This window comes from Rhinatrema bivittatum, chromosome 5 (genome assembly GCF_901001135.1).
Source record: "Rhinatrema bivittatum chromosome 5, aRhiBiv1.1, whole genome shotgun sequence".
Taxonomy (NCBI): Eukaryota; Metazoa; Chordata; class Amphibia; order Gymnophiona; family Rhinatrematidae; genus Rhinatrema; species Rhinatrema bivittatum.
This window is the reverse complement of record NC_042619.1, coordinates 72,920,218-72,943,949: the sequence shown is the minus strand read 5'-3', so window position 1 is coordinate 72,943,949 and position 23,732 is coordinate 72,920,218. Positions and strand designations below refer to the sequence as shown.

Sequence of the window (23,732 nt, the reverse complement as noted above, 5' to 3'; positions counted from 1 at the left end):
TGATCTGCAGAAGGACTGTGCGAACTGGTGAACTAGTAGTAAACTGGTTAATTTATAAGCGATGTTTTAAAATTGGCTGACTTATGCAAGTAAATCCCACTCGCCTTTCGTGTGTAAAATATACGCACGTATATTTTTAAAATGGGTAGGAAAAATACATGAGTTTAATGCATTGATTATGTTTCAATGCTTTGCGTGTATTTGTGAGTAAGACTACATATGTGCGTATGTTGTGTGGTAGAGATATGCATATTTATAAAACTATCACCTGCAAGTTATTTTATAACTTGTACACGTTTGTTTGAAAGCTGTCCTCCCTTTGAATAAGTCCTTAGTTTGTTAAATAAAGATTAAAAAATAAGCAGAAATCATATTCAAAATAACTTGGCATGCATATTTGAAGTAGATAATTTCTGTTATCCATGAGGGGTTCTTTCTTATTTTGGGAGGACCTGGCAGTTTCTTTCTGCTCCTTTGTACTTCTAGCTCAGTTGTAACTGGGGCTGGGATCTGTTACCATGAGCCTTCATTTGCGAATATCTGGGGATTTTTCTCCTACTTTATGTCCCCTTTCCAACTCATTTAGCCCAGTTATTGCAGTGATAGTCTTCAGCTGGCAGCTGTGCACCAGGATTCTTGCAATCATGGGCCCGAAATCTGGCCACTTGCCTTTGTGTGATAACTGTGACTCCCTCCCGTGCACCAGCATCTCTGGCCGGCCTGGGAAGTGGAAGACTGAGCTAGGAAAGGAACCAAAGTCCAACCAGCCCCATCCTGGAGGAGTTCTGATGATGACCTGCTCTCCACGGAGAAGATTTCAGGTGATAGTGGACTTTAGTTTCTTGGCAGTGCTGTAGCCTCACTATCAAGTATTTATATGAACACTTTTCAAAAGGTTAGTTTTAGTTTTCATGTATTAGCGATTATTTAATATTTTTCCTAATTTTTTAAATTCTGCTCAAACTACCCATTGTCTAAGGGTTTTATTTTCTCAAGTTACTTGGTCATTGCGATTTTTTTTTTTTTATCCGTGCCTGGAAGGCTACTGATGTCCCTTGGATGATAGTTTGAAAGTGCGAGGCATGATCAAGCTCTGGGCAGTTAAACTTCATTGCACAGAAGTGCAGTATCACACAGTTGGGGGTGCACCAATCTAGAGGAGCAGTGCTTGATGTGCTGTGAAACACTGGTATGTGCCAAGCAGGAGAGAAACTGTGGGGTGTTCAGATATGAATACTGTGTACAGTTCTGGTCGCCGCATCTCAAAAAAGATATAATTGCGATGGAGAAGGTACAGAAAAGGGCTACCAAAATGATAAGGGGAATGGAACAGCTCCCCTATGAGGAAAGACTAAAGAGGTTAGGACTTTTCAGCTTGGAGAAGAGACGACTGAGGTGGGATATGATAGAGGTGTTTAAAATCATGAGAGGTCTAGAACAGGTAGATGTGAATCGGTTATTTACTCTTTCCGATAGTAGAAAGACTAGGGGGCACGCCATGAAGTTAGCATGGGGCACATTTAAAACTAATCGGAGAAAGTTCTTTTTTACTCAACGCACAATTACACTCTGGAATTTGTTGCCAGAGGATGTGGTTAGTGCAGTTAGTATAGCGGTGTTTAAAAAAGGATTGGATAAGTTCTTGGAGGAGAAGTCCATTACCTGCTATTAAGTTCACTTAGAGAATAGCCACTGCCATTAGCAATGGTTACATGGAATAGACTTAGTTTTTGGGTACTTGCCAGGTTCTTATGGCCTGGATTGGCCACTGTTGGAAACAGGATGCTGGGCTTGATGGACCCTTGGTCTGACCCAGTATGGCATTTTCTTATGTTCTTATGATTGCAAGGCAGCAAAGTAGTGCAGAGGGGGGCAGCGGCTAGATCTGTTTTTAAGAACCTCTTCCATAATTCTGGGGAACTGAATTCCTTGTAGGTTCTGTTAATTTTTGTTGGACCAACATAATGATTCAACTTTGATCTTTTGAGACTGCACAATTCACTTCTTTGGTTGTGACTTCACATAGGCAGGGTCCTGTGTTGTCTCAAAGGCTCATGACCTATAAAACCTTTAGATTCTTAACACTGGTCCAGTACAAGATATAGAAACAGAGAGCCAGAATATAACAGATCAAGGCTGCAAGGCTCATCTAGTCTGCTCGTTTTACTTCCTGGTACAATGCCATAGACCCCAATAGATCTCTGGGTTTCTTCCCCTTTTTGCAGCTAGGGATTTTCTGTGCGTAATCCATACTTTCTTGAATTCTCTTGCTGTTTGCCTCATCCACCTCTTCTGTAAGGCCTAATTGCAGAAGAATGAAGGGAAAGCCAGAGATCAACTGAAGTCTTTGGTATACCAATAAAGAGATGTCGCCTATAACTTATTTGTTGAGCCTTATTTTTACTTTAAAATAACTCTACTAAGGTCCAAGTAGTTTTCATGTGCTAAAACATATGTTGAATCATGAACACATACTTTCAGACTGGGTAAGTAGATTTTGGATAAAATGAGTAATTTTCTGTTCTGACTCAACCCGTTTATTATTTTTAGTTGCATTGTTGTACTCTATTATTATTAAATATACATTCCTGGTTTTCTAAAGATCCTCCATTGATGTTTATTTTTGCATTCCAGGCAAAGGACAGTTACGAAAAGGAAGAGAAGTGTAGAGAACAGAAGCGCTTGCGAGGCGAAGATACGTGGATGCTGGAGGAGGTGAATGAACGCCTGGAAGAAATGGCACAGGTGATGGACCAGTAAATTGAGAGTTTCTATCCCTTATGGAATTAATGAGTTTGTTACATGGAAGGTTTCTTTCCTTTAAAATATTTGGGCCAAATCTTGATTAAAGGGTCAACTCACTAAGGGGTAGATTTTCAAATACCGCGAATAGGCTTACTTTTGTTGGCGCTCCAGGCGCAAACAAAAGTACGCTGGATTTTAGTAGATACGCGCGTAGCCGCTAAAATCCGGGATCGGCGCGCGCAAGGCTATCGATTCTGTATAGCCGGCGCGCGCCGAGCCGTGCAGCCTACCCCCATTCCCTCCAATGCCCTCCCCTCACCTTCCCCTCCCTTCCTCTACCTAACCCACCCGCCCGGCCCTGTCTACACCCCCCCCTTACCTTTCTCCGGGGATTTACGCCTCCCGGAGGGAGATGTAAATCCCCGCGCGCCAGCGGGCCTGTTGCGCGCTGGGACGCGACCTGGGGGCGGGTACGGAGGGCGCGGCCACGCCCCCGGACCGCCCCGGGCCGTAGCCACGCCCCCGTACCCGCCCCCAAAACGCTGCCGACACGCCCCCTAAACGCCGCGACGACCGGGCCCGCCCCCGACACGCCCCCGACACGCCCCCGACACGCCCCCTCGGAGAACCCCGGGACTTACACGAGTCCCGGGGCTCTGCGCGCGCCGGTAGGCCTATGTAAAATAGGCTCACCGGCGCGCAGGGCCCTGCTCGCCTAAATCCGCCCGGTTTTGGGCAGATTTAGGCGAGCAGGGCTCTGAAAATCCGCCCCTAAGGATTTTTTCCCCACTCTGTGTCTACAGGAAAAGACCTTGATGAATCAGGCCCTAAATCTTAAACTGGGCTGCTTTTGCTCAGAAGCTTCAGTACATGCTGTGTTCCTCAGATGATTAATGTACAGCAATGGCACTTATGAATAGATAGTTTAAGGTGTACTGCCCCAAAATCTTGTGAGACACATTGCATTGCACTAACCAGATGTTATTCTCAGAGTTGTCCAGATCTTGGGCCAGATTTTGAATTCAAACGGGCCGATATTGTGGGATAGTGCACTAACTTTTGATGGGTTTTTTTTTTGCTCTCCTAAGGACCAAGTAGACATTAATTTACATTTGCTAACATTATCAGAGTTTAATGATTTGAAAATGCAAATGCTGTGAGAATGTCGAGTGGATACAAAATCACTTAAAAGATCAACATGCTTTATAATGCTCACTAGTGTTTAAAGATGCAAGCTTTTGGGACTATTAAAGTGCCTTCATCAGGCAATAAAATGTGTTTGCATTGTGAAGGTATTATTTCTATCCGACTACTTTTGTTGTTTTAACAGACTTGCAAGATAATGAATCCCTTTATGCAGTCTAAAAATTAATATAGAATTGTTTGAGGTATACTCTCTTGTGACTACGACTGCTGGCCTGAAGTCTAGACTTAAACTGTACTTTGTGTACTGTGGATTGTGTCTAAAGTGCATAATGCAAGCAATAATGTTAACTCCGTTTCAATGAAAAGCATGAATACCCAGTCTTTGTGAACAGTTGACCTGCTTCTTTTCAGTCCCTTAAACCTAGGGAGATCATGTAGCGCCACAAAGAGGGGCACAAGATGAACCAGTCCTGGTTTTATACCCTTTGCATGCATGGAAGATGCTGTTCTTGTTCCTGTGATGGAGCCATATGGGTCACCCTTCTTAAATCCTACACTTTCATAAATTATCCCACATTCAGTGGACTGATTTGTTTGATATCCAGGGGCGGATTGGCTTATCGGGGCTTTGGGCATGCCTTAGTGGGCAGGTCACGTAATGAAAGGCGGCAGCATGACTTCTACATTGGTTGCTTGCAATGCTGTTCCCCACGCTCTGGGCCTAAAGAGACCACCGGCAGAGCCATCCTGCTGGCAACCAAAGGAGGAGGAGAGATCTGGACCGCTGCTGGAGCAAAAGAAAAGAGACCGGGCTGTGAGCTAAACTGATTAAAAAAAATAAAAAGAGAGAGACCTGGCTGCAGCCACTGCCGGATCCCAGGTCGGCGGGGCCGAAATAGAAAGATACACTGCAGGCCTAGGGCTGAAATAGAAAGAGATACTCACTGTAGGCCACCTCCGGATCCCTGGCCTGCAGGGCCAAAATAGAAAGAGATACATGCTGTGGACCACCGCCAGAATCTAGGCCGGTGAGGCCAAAATAAAATGAGACTCTCTGCTGGCCACTGCCGAATCCCAGGCCAGCGGGGCCAAAATAGAAAGAGACATGCTGCAGGCTACCACCAGATCCCAGGCCAGTGGGGCTGAAGAATGAGCAGAGGTATGATAGCATGAGAGAGATTGGAAACCTGCTTGTATGTGTGCCTGTGTGAGAGAGATTGGGAGCTTGCTTGTGTGTGTGTCTGTGAAAGAGAGAGAGAGAGATTGGGAGCCTCCTTGTGTTTGTGCCTGTGAAAGAGAGAGAGAGAGATTGGAGCCTGCTTGTGCGTGTGCCTGTGAAAGAGAGAGAGAGATTGGAGCCTGCTTGTGTGTGTGCCTGTGAAAGAGAGAGAGAGATTGGGAGCCTCCTTGTGTGTCTGCCTGTGAAAGTGAGAGAGAGAGATTGGAGCCTGCTTGTGTGTGTGCCTGTGAGAAAGAGATTGGGAATCTGCTTGCATGTGTGAGAGAATGATTGGGAGGCTGCTTGTGTGTTTGTGAGGGAGGAAGGAGAAAGGTTGTGCACACCTCTCTCTTGCTAATTATCCACGACAATCTTAGGATGATAGATATAGAACATTCCCAGGTATGGAGAGTTTTATACTATTGTCTTTGGTTCAGTCCCCCAGTTCGATGTAAACCGATCTGATATGGTCTTTTAACCAAGAAGGTCGGTATAGAAAAGTGTTAAATAAATAAAGGAAGATTTTTTTTTTTATCCTTGTTAGTTTTACTTATTGGGTGTTATTCCATGTATCTCCCAAACACCAATAGTATTTGAAAAGAGTAAATTTAAAAAAAAAAAAGTTTCCAATTATTGGATAATCTATTTGTCAGCTGTTTTGAAATATTTGTTTTTGTTTTAGTATGTTTTTACTATTATTTTTTTATATTTCTTGGTTTTATTGTTTAATGTTTTATGAGGACTACAAATGTTTCTGTTTTTCATACACAGTGTCTGGTTTATTGCAGTTTCGAGTTCAGGTTTTGTCTGCACATTTTTGAGATATATATATATATATATTTGGTTAGAGTATAGTTTCTATGTAGGGAACTATAGCTGCTTGGCTTGTTCTGTTTTCCTAATAGGAGGTGTATTGATGTCTTATGGCCTGGTGTAATATTTGCATTGTTGCTTTTTCATCGGTAGGGTTGTTACTGTTTGAGTGCTGGCAGTTAGTGCTGTTTTGATTTGGGGATTTACTGTATTGTAATTGCAATTTAGTTGACTCATAGTTGTCTCACAGGACAGGCAGGATGGTAGTCCTCACATATGGGTGACATCATCAGGATGGAGCCCAATCACGAAACACTTTTGTCAAAATTTCTAGAACTTTGACTGGCACCTACTGGGCACGCTCAGCAATGCACTGACCCTGCACCCAGCAGGGGTCCCCCTTAGTCTCTTTTTTTTCCACGCAGCAGTAGCCACGCGGGTTAAGGAGCTCTCTTGAGATTCCTGACAGGAATTTTCCTCACGGAACTTCTTTAAAAATTTTCAAAAAATTCTACCCTATACGGGTCCCCCTATCGATATCTGTTCTCCGCGGTCGAAAGGTAAGGCTTTAACCTTGCTTGTGGTCGATTCTCATCAAGTTTTCCCTTCGGGGCCTACTGGCCATCGACTGCACTGCAGCTAAATTTTTGTCGAAGCCATGGCGTTGGGTTTTCGTCGGTGCCCCGATTGTCCTCAGACAATGTCCATCACAGACCCGCATAGAGTGTGTGTTTTGTGCTTGGGGTCCAACCATGATACCCTAACTTGCACCAAATGTGCCCAAATTACGCCGAAGGCCGCAAAGCCCGTTTGGAGAAAATGGAGTTTCTTTTTCATTCAAAACTCCCGACTCCATCGACCGCTTCGACTTCGTCTGAACCGGTGCCTTCGACCTCTCGTCAGCAACGGGACACCGGTGCTGTCCGACTGGCATCGACTACTCCGAAGGTGTCGACTTCTTCCTCGTTGCCTTAAGAAATGGACCGAGGAGATCATCGTGAAAAGCTTCGACACCGTCATCGGAAGGCTCAGTCCGCCGAACCAGGCAAGTCCTTGGCATCGGCATCGACAGAGCCACCGACAAAGAAATCCGGTCCAGGGAAGGCCCCATCCTCCTCTGTGACTGTGTCACCGAGGTGTTCCCCCACCTTCATCAGTGCTGGGAGCTGCGACTCCACTTTCACCGGTGGACCCTCCGGCTACGCCAGTTCTACCTCCTACTCCGGTGCCGGGGTTCCACGCCCCAGCCTACCGCGAGGAATTGGATCGCATGATCCAAGAGGCCATCGGTAAAGCACTGCAAGGCTTCCGGCCTCCATCAATGCCGATACTGCTGCCCGAGCCGGTCACCGATCTGATTCCTATGGTGCTCGCACCGCTACTGGGTAGATTGGATGCGTTGCTCGGTGCCCTTCCACCGCCAGAACCAAAAACACCGGTATGTCCTCTTCCTTCGATGCCAATACCTGTGTCATCAGAAGACAAAGAAACACCAATACCCATGCCGCCGTCTGGGATTCTGCCACCGGCTCATCCATCAATGTCGCCGACGCCGTCGGTGCCTCCATCGATGCCTTCGGTGCCACCTCCGATGCCTTCGATGCCCTGGCCTGGTCCTTCGGGATTAACGCCTTTTCTCCCTTCTGAAGATCCTCAGGGAGCTGATGATCAACCTTATGATCCTTGGACTGATGATTCTTCCCAGGATATCGATGATCTGCCTTCAGAGCCCTCCCTTCCTGAAGAGAGAAGGCATTTTCCTCCAGAGGATCTGTCCTTTATTAACTTCATTATAGAAATGTCTGAAACAATTCCATTTCAGCTCCAGACAGAAGAAGACTCAAGGCACAAGATGCTGGAAGTACTCCAGTTTCTTGATGCTCCTAAGGAAATCAATTCCCATGTCAGTTCCCATTCATGAAGTCTTAATTGACCTGCTAAAGAGGAATTGGGAGCTTCCAGGTTCAGTTCCACCTGTCGACCATAAAACAGATGCCACCTATCTTGTGCAGTCAGCTCCTGGGTTTCAAAGATCACAACTGGATCATCACTCTGTGATTGTGGAATCAGCCCAGAAAAAGGCATGACGTTCCAAACCTCATTCCTCCATAACTCCAGGAAAGGAACAGAAATCCCTAGATGCTTTTGGCAGATGGGTTTTTCATGGCTCAATGCTTATATCTCGCATTGCTTCTTACCATTTGTACATGACCCAGTATAACAGAAACCTTTTTAAGAAGATACAGGATTTCTCTGAATCTTTACCTGACCAATTCTAGGATGACTTTAATGTTCTAGCTCAGAAAGGCCTAGATGCTGGTAAGCATGAGGTCCGCGCTGCGTACGACATATTTGACACCACCTCTAGGGTGTCTGCTGCGGGAATTAGTGCAAGAAGGTGGGCCTGGTTGAAATCCTCCGACCTCAGACCAGAGGTACAGGACAGGTTGGCTGACCTGCCATGTTCTGGGGATAATCTCTTCGGAGACAAAATTCAGGAGACTGTGGCGCAGCTCAAGGACCACCATGAAACACTACATCAACTTTCTTCAGTGCCTGCTGAGTTCTTGTCCACCTCCAAGAGGTCATTCAGGTGAGACCGTAAGTGACCGGCCTACAAACCAAGAAGGTATTATCCTCCGGCTTCCCGAGGTCTCCCTTCCAAGCCTTATCAAAAAGGTCAGTCCCGACCTCAGAAGACCCAACCTGCTCCTCAGCCGGGACCAGCGTCGGGGTTTTGACTCTTTCCTGTAGAGCATAGGCCAACCTCCTCTTCCATCAGTACCGGTCGGCGGTCAGTTGTGCCATTTCACCAACACTTGGCACACAATCACCACCGATGAGTGGGTACTTGCAGTAGTCACTCAGGGTTACCACCTCAACTTCCTGACTGTTCCGGCGGACTCCCTACCTCGGCTGACGTGGGTATCATCCGACCACTTTTTCTTTCTCGAACAGGAGGTATCAACCCTCCTCCAGTCCCGGGCAATAGAACCAGTGCCCCTCTCTCAACGGGGGCAGGGGTTCTATTCCTGGTATTTCCTCATCCCAAAAAAGTCAGGTGGCGTTCATCCAATTCTGGACCTTCATGCACTAAACAAGTATCTGCAAAGAGAGAAATTCAAGATGGTAACCTTTGGGGTCTCTATTTCCTCTTCTTTAAAAAGGAGATTGGCTATGCTCTCTAGATCTCCAGGATGCATACACACACATCTCAATTATTTCGTCTCATCGCAAATTCCTGCAATTCCTGGTCTGCCCTCGTCACTTCCAGTAAGTACCGTGTACTGCTATTTGGCTTGGCATCTGCTTCACGAGTATTCACCAAGTGCCTCATGGTATTTGCAGCCTTCCTCAGGAGTCAGGGTGTCCATGTGGACACCTTATCTGGACAATTGGTTGATAAAGACCCCGACTTGGCAAGCCGCTTTGGCGTCCTTGCCCAATCATCAGTCAGAGATCTTGGTGTCTTCTTCGACCAACAACTAAACATGAAGAGATATGTTAGCTCCATACTCAAAGACGGCTTCTTCAAACTTAATGTCTTAAAAAAATTGAAACCCTTACTATACCCCCAAGATTTCCGCACAGTGATACAAGCTACTATTCCCACCAAACTAGACTACTGTAATGCACTCTTCCTTGGGCTCCCTTATGCTACAATAAAGCCGTTACAGATATTGCAAAATGCAACAGCATGATTACTCTCAAATACTCGCAAGGGTGATCACATCACTCCCATCCTTAAAGAGCTGCACTGGCTCCCGATCCTATCCCACATCCACTACAAAACGCTGACCATTGTACACAAATCCCTCCATGTCTATAATTCAAACTGGCTCGACCTGCCATTTACCCCATATCAATCATCAAGACCCATCAGAACAGCCAATAAGGCACCCTTATTGTACCCCCCACTTAAAACTGTCTGCCTCTCCTCAACACGGAACCGTGCCTTATCAATTGCTGGACCGTCCCTATGGAATACTCTTCCCCCCCATCCTGCGCCTTGAACCATGCCCCATTAAATTTAAGAAGAAATTAAAAACCTGGTTATTCAAACGTGCCTACCCAGAATAGGACCTTATTTACTTGCTCCCCCCCTGGTCTGCTGCCCCAAGATACTATACATTAAGCCTCGACTTAAGTCTCTACTGAGTTACCTCTTGTTGTTTTAACTATTTTTTCCATGCTGTTCTCAAGTTTTCCCCCCTCCTAGTTACGCTCCCTTGTTATCATGTAATTTCAATTCTGCTGTTTATTTGTGAACCGGTATGATGTCCCTACTAATACCAGTATATAAAAGATGATAGATAAATAAATAAATACCCTGATCTCCCTAGGGTTTCTAATCAACTATCCCAAATCCAAGATGGTTCCATCCCAACCCCTATCTTTTATAGGGGCCGACCTAGACACTATACAGGCAAAAGCCTTCCTCCCTCAGGATCGAGCTTTCACCCTGGCCTCTCAGGCACATCTTTTACAGACTCGAGTATCCTCAACTGCTCTTCACTTCCTCACACTGCTAAGTCACATGGCATCCTCGGTGCATGTCACTCCGATGGCCTGCCTAGCTATGAGAGTCATGCAGTGGACTCTAAAATCCCACTGGGTTCAAGCTTGTCAGCCAATGTCCAGCATTGTTCACGTTACCACACAGCTCCGACTATCACTGACCTGGTGGATGCAACAATCTAACTCAAGGCCTTCCATTTCAGGCTATAGAACCTCAAATTACCTTGACAACAGACGCCTCCAACCTAGGGTGGGGTGCTCATGTAGGTGACCTGCAGACTCAGGCAACCTGGTCTCCAGAGGAAGCCAAACACAAGATGAATTTCCTGGAGCTTCGGGCAATCAGATATACCCTCAGGGTCCTTCAGGATTCCCCTCTCAAACAAGACCATCCTAATTCAAACTGACAACCAGGTGGCGATGTGGTACATCAGCAAGCAAGGGGGAATGGGCTCCTACCTTCTGTGTCAGGAAGCTGCACAGACATGGGCGTGGGCCCTTTCCCACTCCATGTACCTGACAGTCACCTACTTGCCGGGCATGGACAATGTGTTGGCGGACAAGTTGAGCCGCACGTTTCTTCCTCACGAATGGTCTCTCAACCCCACGTTAGCGGACACAATATTCCAACATTGGGGTTACCCCTCACATAGACCTATTTGCGTCAGTTCACAACCGCAAAGTAGAAAACGTCTGCTCCCTCATTCGCAGCCACCACTTGCAACCGAGAGACGCTTTCACCCTCTCTGTTGGCCAGCGGTCTCCTCTATGCATACCCTTCATTTCCACTCATATCGAAGACTCTAGTGAAGTTACGGAAAGACAAGGGTGCAATGATTCTGATAGCTCCTCACTGGCCACGCCAGGTGTGGTTTCCAATCCTCCGGGATTTATCAGTACGCCGCCACAATCCTCTCGGGAAGGATCCACTTCTGATAACTCAGAACAACTGATGCCTGCGCCATCCCAACCTCCAGACTCTATCTCTGACTGCCTGGATGTTGAAAGGCGCTCCAACAACCTTTCAGAGTCGGAGTCGGTGTCCGGAGTCCTGGTAGCTTCACGAAAGCCTTCCACGAGAAGGTCTTATCGTTCCAAATGGAAGATGTTTACAGTATGGTGCACATCTATGTCCTTAGACCCCTTCACTTGTTCCACGGTGAAGTTTCTGGACTATCTCTGGCACCTGTCGGAGGCAGGCCTGAAAACTTCCTCCATCAGGGTGCATATCAGCGTGTAGCTGCGTTTCATAAAGGCGTAGGGGATGTTCCTATTTCCACAAAACCCTTAGTAACGCGCTTGCTCCACTTAAAACATCCACTTGCTCCACTTAAAACATCCACTTAAAACATCCACTGCGCCCTCTGGCCCCTGCTTGGGACCTTAATGTAGTTTTGGGACGGCTCATAAAACCTTCGTTTGAGCCTCTCCACTCCTGTGATCTCCGTTATCTCATGTGGAAAGTAGTTTTCCTTCTTGCTATCACATCCGCACGCAGAGTTAGTGAATTGCAGGCATTAGTTACCTACCCGCCTTACACTAAAATTCTGCATGACAGGGTGCTCTGCACTCACCCTAAATTTTTACCGAAGCTAGTGTCGGAATTTCATATTAACCAATCTATTTTCCTACCTACCTTTTTTCCCAGGCCCCATGCAAACCCAGGAGAACAGGCTCTGCATTCCTTGGACTGCAAACATGCTCTAGCCTTCTATCTGGACCGCACATCGGCCCACAGAAAATCCACTCAATTGTTTGTTTCTTTCGATACCATCAAATTGGGAAATCCTGTGGGAAAGCAGACCCTCTCCTCCTGGTTAGCAGACTGCATTTCTTTTTGCTACCAGCAAGCAGGCATTCCGCTGCAAGACCGTGTAAAAGCACACTCTGTCAGGGCCATGGCGACATCAGTAGTGCATCTTCGTTCAGTGCCGCTTGCTGATATTTGTAAAGCTGCTACCTGGAGTTCTCTCCATATCTTCGCAGCCCATTATTGCTTAGATAAGGTTAGCAGGCAAGATTCCATCTTTGGCCAGTCTGTTTTATGAAACTTCCCAACATCCTTCCACCGACCTGTTCAGGATGCCCTCCTAACCAAATATTCACCCCTGTTGTTGTGCCTGTTGCACGTCTTTGGGTGCATTTGGTGTTTTGCTCGGGCATCCTCAGCTCAGTACTCACCCATATGTGAGGACTACCGTACTGCTTGTCCTGTGAGAAAGCAGAGTTGCTTACCTGTAACAGGGGTTCTCACAGAACAGCAGGATGTTAGTCCTCACGCATGTACTTCTTACTAAAAGACGAGACTGAAGGGGGACCCCTGTTGGATTCAGGGTCAGTGCATTGCTGGGCATGTCCAGTAGGTGCCAGTCAAAGTTCTTGAAACTTTGACAAAAGTGTTCCGTGATTGGGCTCCATCCTGATGATGTCACCCATATGTGAGGACTAACATCCTGCTGTCCTGTGAGAACACCTGTTACAGGTACGCAACTCTGCTTTCTTAAAACCAAGCCCACACCCAGCATATGTTACAGTAGGCCTATGTGTTCCAAGTATCTTATTTTTTGCATTTTTAAAGCACATAGACGTGCTTTAAAAATGATTCTTACACATAGTGCGTGTGTAGGATAGGGCTGGGGATGCAAGGCTGCCTAGTTTGCCTAGGGTGTCTAATACCCTGCCCCAGCCCTGGCTGCAATGGCTCCACGTGGGAAATCAGAATTCCATCTGGTGGAGCTGTGTTGTTGTGGGTCAGGCTCTCCCCAGTCTCTGCTGTAGCAGTGATGCATATTGCCTTGACCAGGGCTTAATTTACTTTTCTAGTACCCCCCCTTTCCAGGCAGAGCAGAGCCTATGGAATCATAAGAACAGCAGATTGTAGCACACATTCAGTGAGAATGTGCTGGAATAGGGAAGGCCCTGAGAAGTGGAGGCAAGCTACTGTCATACAGGTCAATACAGTAAAGTGGGGCCACGGTTACCCTGCTCCTAACCCGCTTTCTACTCACTTTCCGGCCGCGTTAGCCCTTCCTGCGATACACAATCCCCTTTAACCGATTCTTTCCGCCTCTTTAAATCACCAGGTAACCCCTTCCGCACGTGGCATGTATATTACATGTAAACGATCGAATTAGCTATTCCCTATCATCCAGTAACGCACGCCCCGACTATCGCTTTTTTACCCTGCCATTTTTCCGCGCGTTTAACCTAACTTACCGCCTACCCTTACCCCTGCGTTAGAGGCAGGGGTAATGGTAGACGTCAAACTTTCCCCCAAAAGGAAACTTCTAAAAACCTAAAATCCCCTCCTCCCGAAGCGACTCGACATTACTTTTTGTTGCTTTTCAGCCCCTTCCCTTCTCTGCCGCCCTCCGGAGGGGGTAGCCGGCGACAAAAGCAGCTTGCAGCATTCCCCCCCCGCGCAGGTCCCGGTTCTCCTGGCTCGGCCCTCATCAAATTGTGAAGTCAGGTGAGAGCCCACTGTTCTGTGCTTTTCAGCCCCTTCCCTTCTCTGCCGCCCTCCGGAGGGGGGAGCCGGCGGCGAAAGCGGCTTGCAGCGTTCTCCCCCCCGCGCAGGTCCCGGTTCTCCTGGCTCAGCCCTCATCAAATTGTGAAGTCAGGTGAGAGCCGACTGTTCTGTGCCCTCTCCAGTCACGGCGCGAGCGAAGCGAAGCGTACTTTCATTGGCCTGAGCGCCCATCAATTTGGGCGCTCCAGCCAATGAAAGCACATAGATGGGCATGCGTGACGCACGCCGTGACGTCATGCGCGCCCGTTCATGTGCGCCCGAATTGACGGGTGCTCAGCCAATGAAAGCACGCCCGTCTATGTGCTTTCATTGGCTGGAGCGCCCGTCAATTTGGGCGCTCCAACCACTGAAAGCACATAGACGGGCGTGACGCACACCGTGACGTCACGCGCGCCCGTCTGTGTGTGCATCTGAGACACTGGCTGGCAGTGTGGTTTTCTCATTACTTGGAAACTGGTTCAAAAGTTGACTGGTTGGGAAAAGACTTTTTAACACCAGACATCCAAGATATATGAGGGATGGGATGTAACCAAATTTGTGGGGGGCCCAACCTATTGCATGGATAGAAGAGGGATTACAGCTCAGTTTGCTCACCCTTGGTCTAGGATATGCTTTACTTAAATGTCACCTTTTTCATAAAAAATTATGTTGGATACTTCTTATCTTAACTCTGTCAGGCTCTAAGTTACATGATTAGCTTGGTGTGCTTTTGGGAGGTATTGAAGCAACTACTGCACAGAAAGCATATGAGTGAGTCACAAATACCCTGTGGGTTGGTTGTGAAAAAATCCCTTAAGCTGACATCTGCCTGCAATACGCCCCTGTTGATATAATTAGTGATATCGGTCAGTACGGATTGGTCTGATCAGGTCATTTGTGCCTTGTCTTCCAGAGATTGAAGGGAATTTCCTGAAACTACAGTAAGACTTTCAAAGATAGTGACTCCATAGTAACATTTTTTTATTGAAAGAAAGTGACAATTTCAATGTGTTTCAGAGAAAATACAAGGTACACCTTTCTTTTAACTGTTTTCATATACACATATTTGATAAAATGGAAAAATTGTATTAATGCTGGACTCGGTTCTGCTTGTCTTCTGACTAGAAAGAACCAGAGTCCAAATTCCACTTTAATTCCTGCATAATTAATCCCACCCAGGGAAGTTAATTTTATGTTAATTTTTGTATATTATCCAGTTAGCCCCCTTCCTCGTTCATTGTAATTTCCTTTCTCAGTTACTTGTAAACCGACATGATGTGTCCTACGAATGCCGGTATAGAAAAATGTTAAATAAATAAAAAATAAAAAAATGTCAGGATTAATTGCTTCACCAGTATAGCACTGTAACACTTCTGCTTTTTACCACTGTACTACTTATACTGTTACTACTTCTTATTATTTCTATAGCACTAATGGGCCTACACAGTGCTATACAGATATGTACAAGACAATCCCTGCTCCATGGAGCTTGCAGTCTAGTCAAGACACATAGACTGAATAAGAAGTTTCAGAAAATGTAACTATTATAGTGAACATGGTTACAACTGTAAAAGCTAAGAGCTGAAAGAGCCAGTGTTAAGATTTAAAAACAGCCTTAAAAAGGTGGGTTTTTATATGGTACTTGAATATGGCCAGAGGGGGAGCATGCCCGCCAACTCAGGAAACCTATTCTAGTCATACAGAACAGCAAGGTGAAAAACATGGAGTTGGGAGTTGGAAATACAGAAGGACGTAGTTAAGAGCCACTTGATGAATGAAGTTCACTAGGAGGGGTGTTAGGTGAGATAAGACAGAAACATAGAAACAGAAATGTCGGCAGAAAAGGACTAAATGATCCACCCAGTCTGCCCAACAAGCTTATGCTAGATTCTGCTGCACTGCAGGCTATCCGCATGCTTATCAGTTTCCCTGACTGTAAAAGTCAGGGCCCTTGTTGGATGCTGTTTGAATCCAATTTCCCTTAACCCTTGCCATGGAAGCAGAGAGTTGGAGTTGCATTAAAAGTATCAGGCTTATTGATTAAGGGTAGTAAAAGCTGCAGCAGCTAGTTAGCCTCATGTTTATTTGTTCCCCAAACCATAAAAGTCAGGGCCCTTGGTTGCTGTCTGAATCCAATTCCCCTTTTCCCACTGCTGTTGAAGCAGAGAGCAATGATAGAGTTGCATTAACAGTATCAAGGCTTATTTGTTAAGGGTAGTAACTGCCCACCAGCAAGTTATCTCCACGCACTGATGCAGACCCTTTGAATTCTTTCACTGTTTTTGTCTTCACCACCTCCTCTGGAAGGGCATTCCAGGCAATCACCACCCTCTCCATGAAGAAATATTTCCTGACGTTGGTTCTGAGTCATCCTCCCTGAAGTTTCATTTTATGACCCCTAGTTCTATTGATTTCTTTCCAATGGAAAAGGTTTGATGATTGTACATCATTAAAACCTTTCAGGTATCTGAAGGTCTGTATCATATCTCCCGTGCACCTCCTGTCTTTCAGGGTATATATATTCAGATGCTTTAGCCTCTCCACATAAGTTTTCTGATGCTGACCCCACACCATTTTGGTTGCTCTTCTTTGGACCGCCTCTAACCTGTCTTTATCCTTTTTGAGATACGGGTACCACTACTGAACGCAAGGACCTGTACAAGGGCATTATCACCTCTTTTTTTCTTACTGGTTATTCCTCTCTTTCTTCAGCCCAGTTTTGTTCTGGTTTTAGCTATTGCCTTGTCACATTGCTTCGCCGCCTTCAGATCACCAGACACTATCACACCAAGATCCCTTTCCCAGTCCGTGCACATTAGTCTTTCACCGCTCATCACATACAGCTCTTTTGGATTGCTGCACCCCAGATGCATAACTCTGCACTTCTTGGCATTGAATCCCAGCTGCCAAATTCTCGACCATTCTTTAGGCTTTCTTAAATCACTTTTCATTTTCTCTACTCCTTCAGGAGTGTCCACTCTGTTGCTGATCTTAGTATCATCTGCATATAGGCAGACTTTACCTTCTGTCCTTTCCGCAATGTCGCGCACAAAGATATTGAACAGAATTGGTTTCAAAACCGATCCCTGTGGCACTCCACTTAACACAGTTCTTTCTTCAGAGTAGGTTCCATTTACCATTTCACGCTGTCTCCTGTCGGTCAACCAGTTTGCAATCCATACTATTACCCTGGCACCTACTCCCAAGCTTCTCATTTTGTTCATGAGTCTCCTATGTGGTACCATATCAAAAGCTTTACTAAAATCCAAATAAATCACATCGAGCGCTCTTCCCTGATCCTGTTCTCTAGCCACCCAATCAAAACAATCTATCAAATTTATCTGACAGGACCGTCCCCTGATGAATCCATGCTACCTCGGGTCCAGCAACCCATCGGCTTGTAGATCGCTATCCTTTCCTTCAGCAAAGTCTCCATTGATATTCCCACCACCGAGGTGAGGCTAACCGGCCTGTAGTTTCCAGCCTCCTCTCTGCTTCCACTATCACCATCACTCCTCCAATCACGTGGCACCACTTCCATTTCCAGGGATCTATTGACCTGCCAGCACATCTCTGTACTCCCTTTTGAAGAGGTTTTCAGTCTCCTCCTTGACACAATTGCACTCTTTTTTTGGCCTGGGTAATTGGTGCTTTCAAAATTTGGTATCCTAGGCAATTGCCTATGTTGCTTATGCTTAAATCCAGGCCTATTTTGGAGAGAGAGATGCCCAAGGTTACGGGCTGAGGAGACAGAGGAGATGACAGTGTTATCCATGCAGACACAAAATAGGGAAGGGGGATTAGGTTTGAGTTCTGTATTGGTTACTAAAAGCCATGGGGGGAGATCAGAGCATCAAAGGAAAGAGTGTAGGGAGAGGAGATAAGAGATCCCAGGGTACAGCCCTGAGGCACATCGACCGATAATGAAACCGTGATGGAGAAGGATCCAAAAAATGATCCACTAAAGGTCAATGGAAGAGGTAAGAGGGAGAACAAAGAAAGGGACAGAGTCTCAGAATCCAAGTGAGGATAGTGTGTCAAGGAGAATAGACTGTGATCAGCAGTGTTAAAAACTGCAGATAAGTCGATGAGAATGAGGAAAATAGGTAAAGGCCCTGGCCCTGACCAGGAAGAGGTTATTGGAGAATTTGGCAAGGGCTGCCTCTGTGAAGTGGAGAGGGAAGAAGTCAGATTGGAGGGGATCAGGAATAACCTGAGATGAATTTTGAGTTTGGTGTTGCAGCTGATGACAATGTCGGCCGCAATTGTTAACTTTCACAATAATGTCAATGCCTCTGCTTCCCTCAGCAAGAGCACTGTGAGTGGTTTACAGGAAGGAAATTCACAGAATACTATTCACACTGACCACAATGCAATGGTCAATCATTATTAGCTCCAAGACCTCCAAACTATTTACGAAATCTAATATCCAAAGTAATCCTAAGATTTATTAGGGGGTGAGCGGAGACACAGATTACTGGTCTTTGTCCAAGGAAGGTGATATACAAATATAATATAACATATGTCATTTATTCTGAATCACACATGTAAAAGAAAAAAAATCAATGCCCATTGCAGTGTACTTTTCTACCAATAGGGACACCAGTGTCTACCTTATTAGCACATAGCTAATAAGGTAGACACTTATTAGCTATGTGCTAATTCTTATTAGCACATAGCTAATAAGAAAGACACCAGTGTCTTTCTTATTAGCTATGTACTTAAAAAGAAAAAGCTAAACACGTTTTTTCAGTCTCAAACAGTTGAGTCTTCAGGCCCAATTTCAGGTTACCATAGTCCACAGTCCCCCAGCAGTTCCCAGTCAACAGAAGTATGAAGCTTGATCTTAAAATCCAAATGACTCATTTCTGGGGTTTCTGTAATTCTGACCTTTGGGCCACAGTTCTCAGGAAGAAAAGGAATTCTCTGGGCTTTTAGGCACATCTCTTAAAACCAAATCTCAGTATGCTGGTTACTTTTAACACAGCAGCAAAGGTTCAGTGTATTGCAGGAAAACATTTTTTTTAAATTTAATTAAATAGCTTTCCGGTTGACAAGTGATTTATTTCATATAGGAACACTCGGGGAGGAAGAAGAAGAAAAAGAACAAAAATGTAAAAAAATCTAAGAAGGAAAAGAAGAAAAAAAACAAGAAACAGAAACCCGAGAAAAATGAAGACTCGTGTGATAGTTCATCGGTATGTAATAAAATATCGCTTTGTGAGTCAGATCCAGTATCAATAATTGAACGTTTGACTGTGCACATTTTATTGAAACATTCTTAGAGACCTTCATTTTCACTTTTTATTTTATTTTTCCCAGGAATTTGTCAGTGTCTTGTATATGAGTCATTTTTTGCACTGATTTTTTTTCCACATTTATGTTCATTATAATAAACACTGATAAATTCCGGGGAAAAATAAAATAAAAACTGAACATGAAGATCTCTAAAGGTAATGTACTTTCTTGTAATGTGCAAAATGTAGGTTATGTTGGCAGAGAACACTAGGAAGGCTTGTATTGTCTGCTCACTTTCCTTTCCTGCTGCATTCCCACAGACCCTACCTGATTTTTATCTTTACCCTAGCTTCCCCATAACTAAGGCTTCTGTGTGCTTTTTCCATGCTTTCTTGAATTCTGTTACTGGTTTGCCTCCCTCATCTCCACTGGGAGGATATTCTATGAATTCACCTGCCTTTCTGTGAAAAAGTACCTATGGTTATCCCTTCCTGTCTCATCTCAATGACGCCCTGTTCTAAAACTTGCTTTCCTCTGTAATCTCCCAAATTACGTTCAATTGCTATGGTTGCCTTTCTTTTTCTGATGCCCAGAGCTGCTCTTTTATTTTGTAACCATAAAGAACTCATGAAGATGGGATGCTATGTAGTTCTAAATTTATTTATTCAACGTTTGGAATAGAAAACTATAATTACCTCTGTTTAGTCCCTAGTACACATTGTCCCTTTTTGGCCTCATGATGAGTAGAGACAAAATGTAACATTATTGGTAAAGGTGACTCATGAGTGACCAAGGGCTAGATGTCCAGTGGTAATTGCAAATCAGTGCAAGGTTGCATTGGCAGTGGTGCTTCCAGCAATTTGCATTGATACCTGCATATGCTCTGTCTGACTAAAGTTTATGCTGGCAGTCTTTCCAGGAAAGAAACAGGAAACAATTTAAGATTAGTAAATATCAGCTTTCAGTTGCTAATTTGACTATAACCCTGGAAAATTAAGTAAATTCTGTTTTTGATGGCATGGCTATAATAAATCTCTGTCTATTTTTTTTTATAATGTCATTGGAATGCCTGAGTTGTATATTAAGAAAAATGTCATTTATACAGAAGTGCTTGCTTCTAAATTGTGCTTTGTTTTTGTGTGTAATGGGAAAAATGTTCAGTACAGTGTTATTTAGGATATTATCATATGTCTGATGCATTTAAAATAGTAGCTCATCTTATGAGGTAAATTGACAGATTTACTAGTTCCTTCATGCAGTAGTTATGAAACAGCTGTTAGCTCTGAATGTCTATTGTATCTAATACCCAATAAAAAAATTTCTTGAAAAACACTAAATAAGCTGTGTATTACTTTTTCATTAATATCAAATTTGATATGCCACTTCACATAGTCATTCCAAAGTAGACTACAATGAAAATAAATAGAAACAATATAGAAATTGTGAAACAAAATCACCCCAAATCCCTAAAAACAAATTAATAGTAAGTGCAGCACATCAAATAGCAAGAAGCAAAATAAGCCCTTTCAGGCTCATCTGCATATTGCTCCCAGCATCCCCGGGGAGAGGACTCCAGAGATCACAGCGAGCATTCTAGGGTTTGAACTCCACAACCCCAGCTTCCAGAGGCCCCGCACCCTTTGCAGTAGAAGAGGACCGGAAGGCTCATCTGCATATTGCTCCCAGCATCCTCCGGGAGAAGACTCCAGAGGTCACAGCGAGCTATATAGGGTTTGGACTCCACAGACCCAGCTTCCAGAGGCCTCACACCCTTTGCAGTAGAAGAGGACTAGAAGTATGTGCCGTTAGGCATGTGAATCTCAAACCCTTCAAATCTTTGAGTGAAGATCAATTTAATGGTGGTTGAAGAAGACTGGTAAGTATAGCTTTGGGAAATCTTTGGACTTAGAAAATTTTAGAGAAAGGTGAAATAGAGGGATATAATCTTTAGAGTTTGTGTGTGTCTGAGAAAAAAAGCAAGCCAGAGGTAGTTAATTCTAGTGTCTGTCTTTCCCATCCACCCATCCCTACTCAACCCTTGATTTTTAGGCAAGAGACACGTTCTCATTAAAAATCGGTCAGGCTCTGTTATGATTATTGATGTTTGGGTGGACCCTTGGACACTGTGGCAGCTGACCACGCCCACGGGGGGCAGTCCCGTGAGGGACCACGATGTCAAGCTAGACTCTGGACACACAAACTCAGATTTGAATCTTTTATTTAGCAGTTTTGGAAACCACCAGAGGTAGCAGTAGTGAGTAGTAGATGTTGAGCCCGGCTGGGCTGGTATCTCACAGAATGCTGGAACAGCGGATCCTCTGCTGGGCAGTGCTGTAGTGGAAAGAGACTGAGAGTTATGAGAAGCATTCAGAGTCCCAGGTAGAATTAGGAGAAGCTCCAAGACGGGGAGAGCAGGTCCTCGAGGAGCGAGTACCTGATCTCTTAGAGCAGGGAGATTCAGTGGTATTGTACTCGCGCAACAGTGACAGTGATTCCACTATATATGAGAGTTCTGGCACCGGAACAGAGGGCAGGCCCTCGAGTAGCGAGTACCTGGTTCCAGGGAAGCAGTACTGTGGAATAGATGGTAGTTGTACTCACAGATGTAAACTGTTAGTGAAGTCTTCCAAGTAGAAGGGTTTGTAGATGCAGGCAGCGACTCAGGGAACATGGGTCCTCGAGGAAGCGAGTACCTGTTTCTTGATCGCACCTGAAAGAAGCAGAAGAGGCCCTCGAGGAGCGGGTACCCCATTTGCAGTAAGAGTTCCAGATAGCGCTGGAAAGGCAGAGCAGCTTCGGTACGGAGAGCGAATCCCATCCATAGAGTTTCCGTTGCTAACTTGATGAGCTAGCAAATACTGTAGGCTTAAATATCCAGGCAGCGTGACGTCATCTCAGGGGGACGCCCCTGAGGTTCGCGCCGATATGGAAATAAAGATGAGGGCGGCGTGCGCGCCCTATGGTACCTTGGAGGAGCATGGTGGGAAGCAGCCCCAAAGCCGTTCCGGGTACGCCGGAGAGGACGGCAGACAGACGCCGCGGCAGCCAGTAGTCCGAGGTGAGCGGGAGGAGCCGCAAGCAAAATGAGGTAGGTGGGGTGAAGCCGTCGTAGACCGACTGTCACAACAGTACCCCCCTTCAAAGGGCGGACTCCAACTCTTGTACCAGGTCTTGGTTTTTGAGGATGCATCTGGTGAAACTGAAGAAGCATCTCTTTATCCAGGATATTAGCCATCGGCTCCCAAGAATTTTCTTCGGGGTCGTAACCTTCCCAAGACAGAAGGTATTCCCAAGCCTTGCCACGTCGTCTTACATCTAGAATTGCTTCAACCTTGTATTCAAGGTCTTCTTCTTCATTGATAGAAGATGGTTCAGGAGACTTGGATGAGAACTCACTGAGAATGAGTGGTTTCAGAAGTGAAACGTGGAATGCGTTGTGGATTTTCAATCCAGGCGGTAGCTTCAGACTGTATGTAATGTTGCCAAGACGTCGAAGGATTGGAAATGATCCAACGTAGTGAGGAGCAAATCGAGTGGAGGGTAACTTTAGTCTCAGATGCTTAGTTGATAGCCAGACTTTGTCACCAGGTTGAAACACAGGCGCTTTAGAATGGTGAGCGTTGTAGGACTTCTTTGCTTGATCACCCGCTTTGATTAGCATATCTTTAGTCTGAGTCCATAGTTGATGGATATCATCAGCAGTGGATTGAGCTGCTGGGGACGACACTGAGAGCTTCAGTAGAAGTGGCGGTGAAGGTAAATGTCCATAAAACCACTTCAAATGGTGTTGATCCAGTGGGTGATGCTGGATGTGAATTAATGGCGAATTCAGCCCATGGTAACAGCTCGGCCCAGTTATTCTGATGACAACTCACTTAAGCCCAAATGAACTGTTTCAGGGTCCTATTCATCCTTTCAGTTTGGCCATTAGATTGTGGATGATAGGCAGATGTATAATCCAGAGAGATGTCAAATAGCTTGCAGAAAGCCTTCCAGAATCTTGCCGTGAATTGAGATCCTCTATCTGAGACTATGTGCTTCGGTAGGCCGTGAAGGCGAAAGATGTGTGCGATGAAGAGCTTCACAAGCTCCAAGGCTGAGGGTAAGCCAGGCAGCGCCATGAAATGAGACATCTTGCTGAAACGGTCAACTGTTACTCAGATAGTATTCATTCCTCCAGAAAGAGGTAGATCAAAGTCAGTAGCGATGTGAGTCCATGGCTGTTCCGGAACTGGCAGCAGTTGTAGCAATCCCCAAGGCTGAGCAGAAATAGGCTTATGTTTGGCACAGTTGGAGCATGACGCTACATAGGAGTATGTATCTTCCTTGTTAGTAGGCCACCAATAGTACTTCTGTAATTTCAGCAGGGTATGGCGTTGACCAGAATGGCCAGCCAATTTGGAATCATGAGCCCCAGTATAGAAGTTTCTTTCTGAGGTTCTTAGGCATAATTGTTTTACCGGCAGGCACAGAATGGGTAGCCAGCAAAATGACTTTCTTCGGGTCAATGATGTGCTGAGGTTGTTCAGGAACATCCTCAGAGAG

At 45.3% G+C, this 23,732-nt stretch overlaps 1 protein-coding gene across 4 annotated transcripts in view; it reads left to right on the top strand.

Annotated features, from left to right (window-relative positions):
* Positions 1 to 23,732, top strand: part of CWF19L2 (CWF19 like cell cycle control factor 2) — a 664,038-nt gene that overhangs the window by 69,702 nt on the left and 570,604 nt on the right. For all 4 annotated transcript variants that reach the window (XM_029602446.1, XM_029602444.1, XM_029602447.1 and 1 more), the window contains exons 3-4: positions 2,635 to 2,745; positions 19,025 to 19,147. In XM_029602446.1, coding sequence (XP_029458306.1) covers positions 2,635 to 2,745; positions 19,025 to 19,147 — 234 coding nt within the window. The remainder of the gene's footprint in view (positions 1 to 2,634; positions 2,746 to 19,024; positions 19,148 to 23,732) is intronic.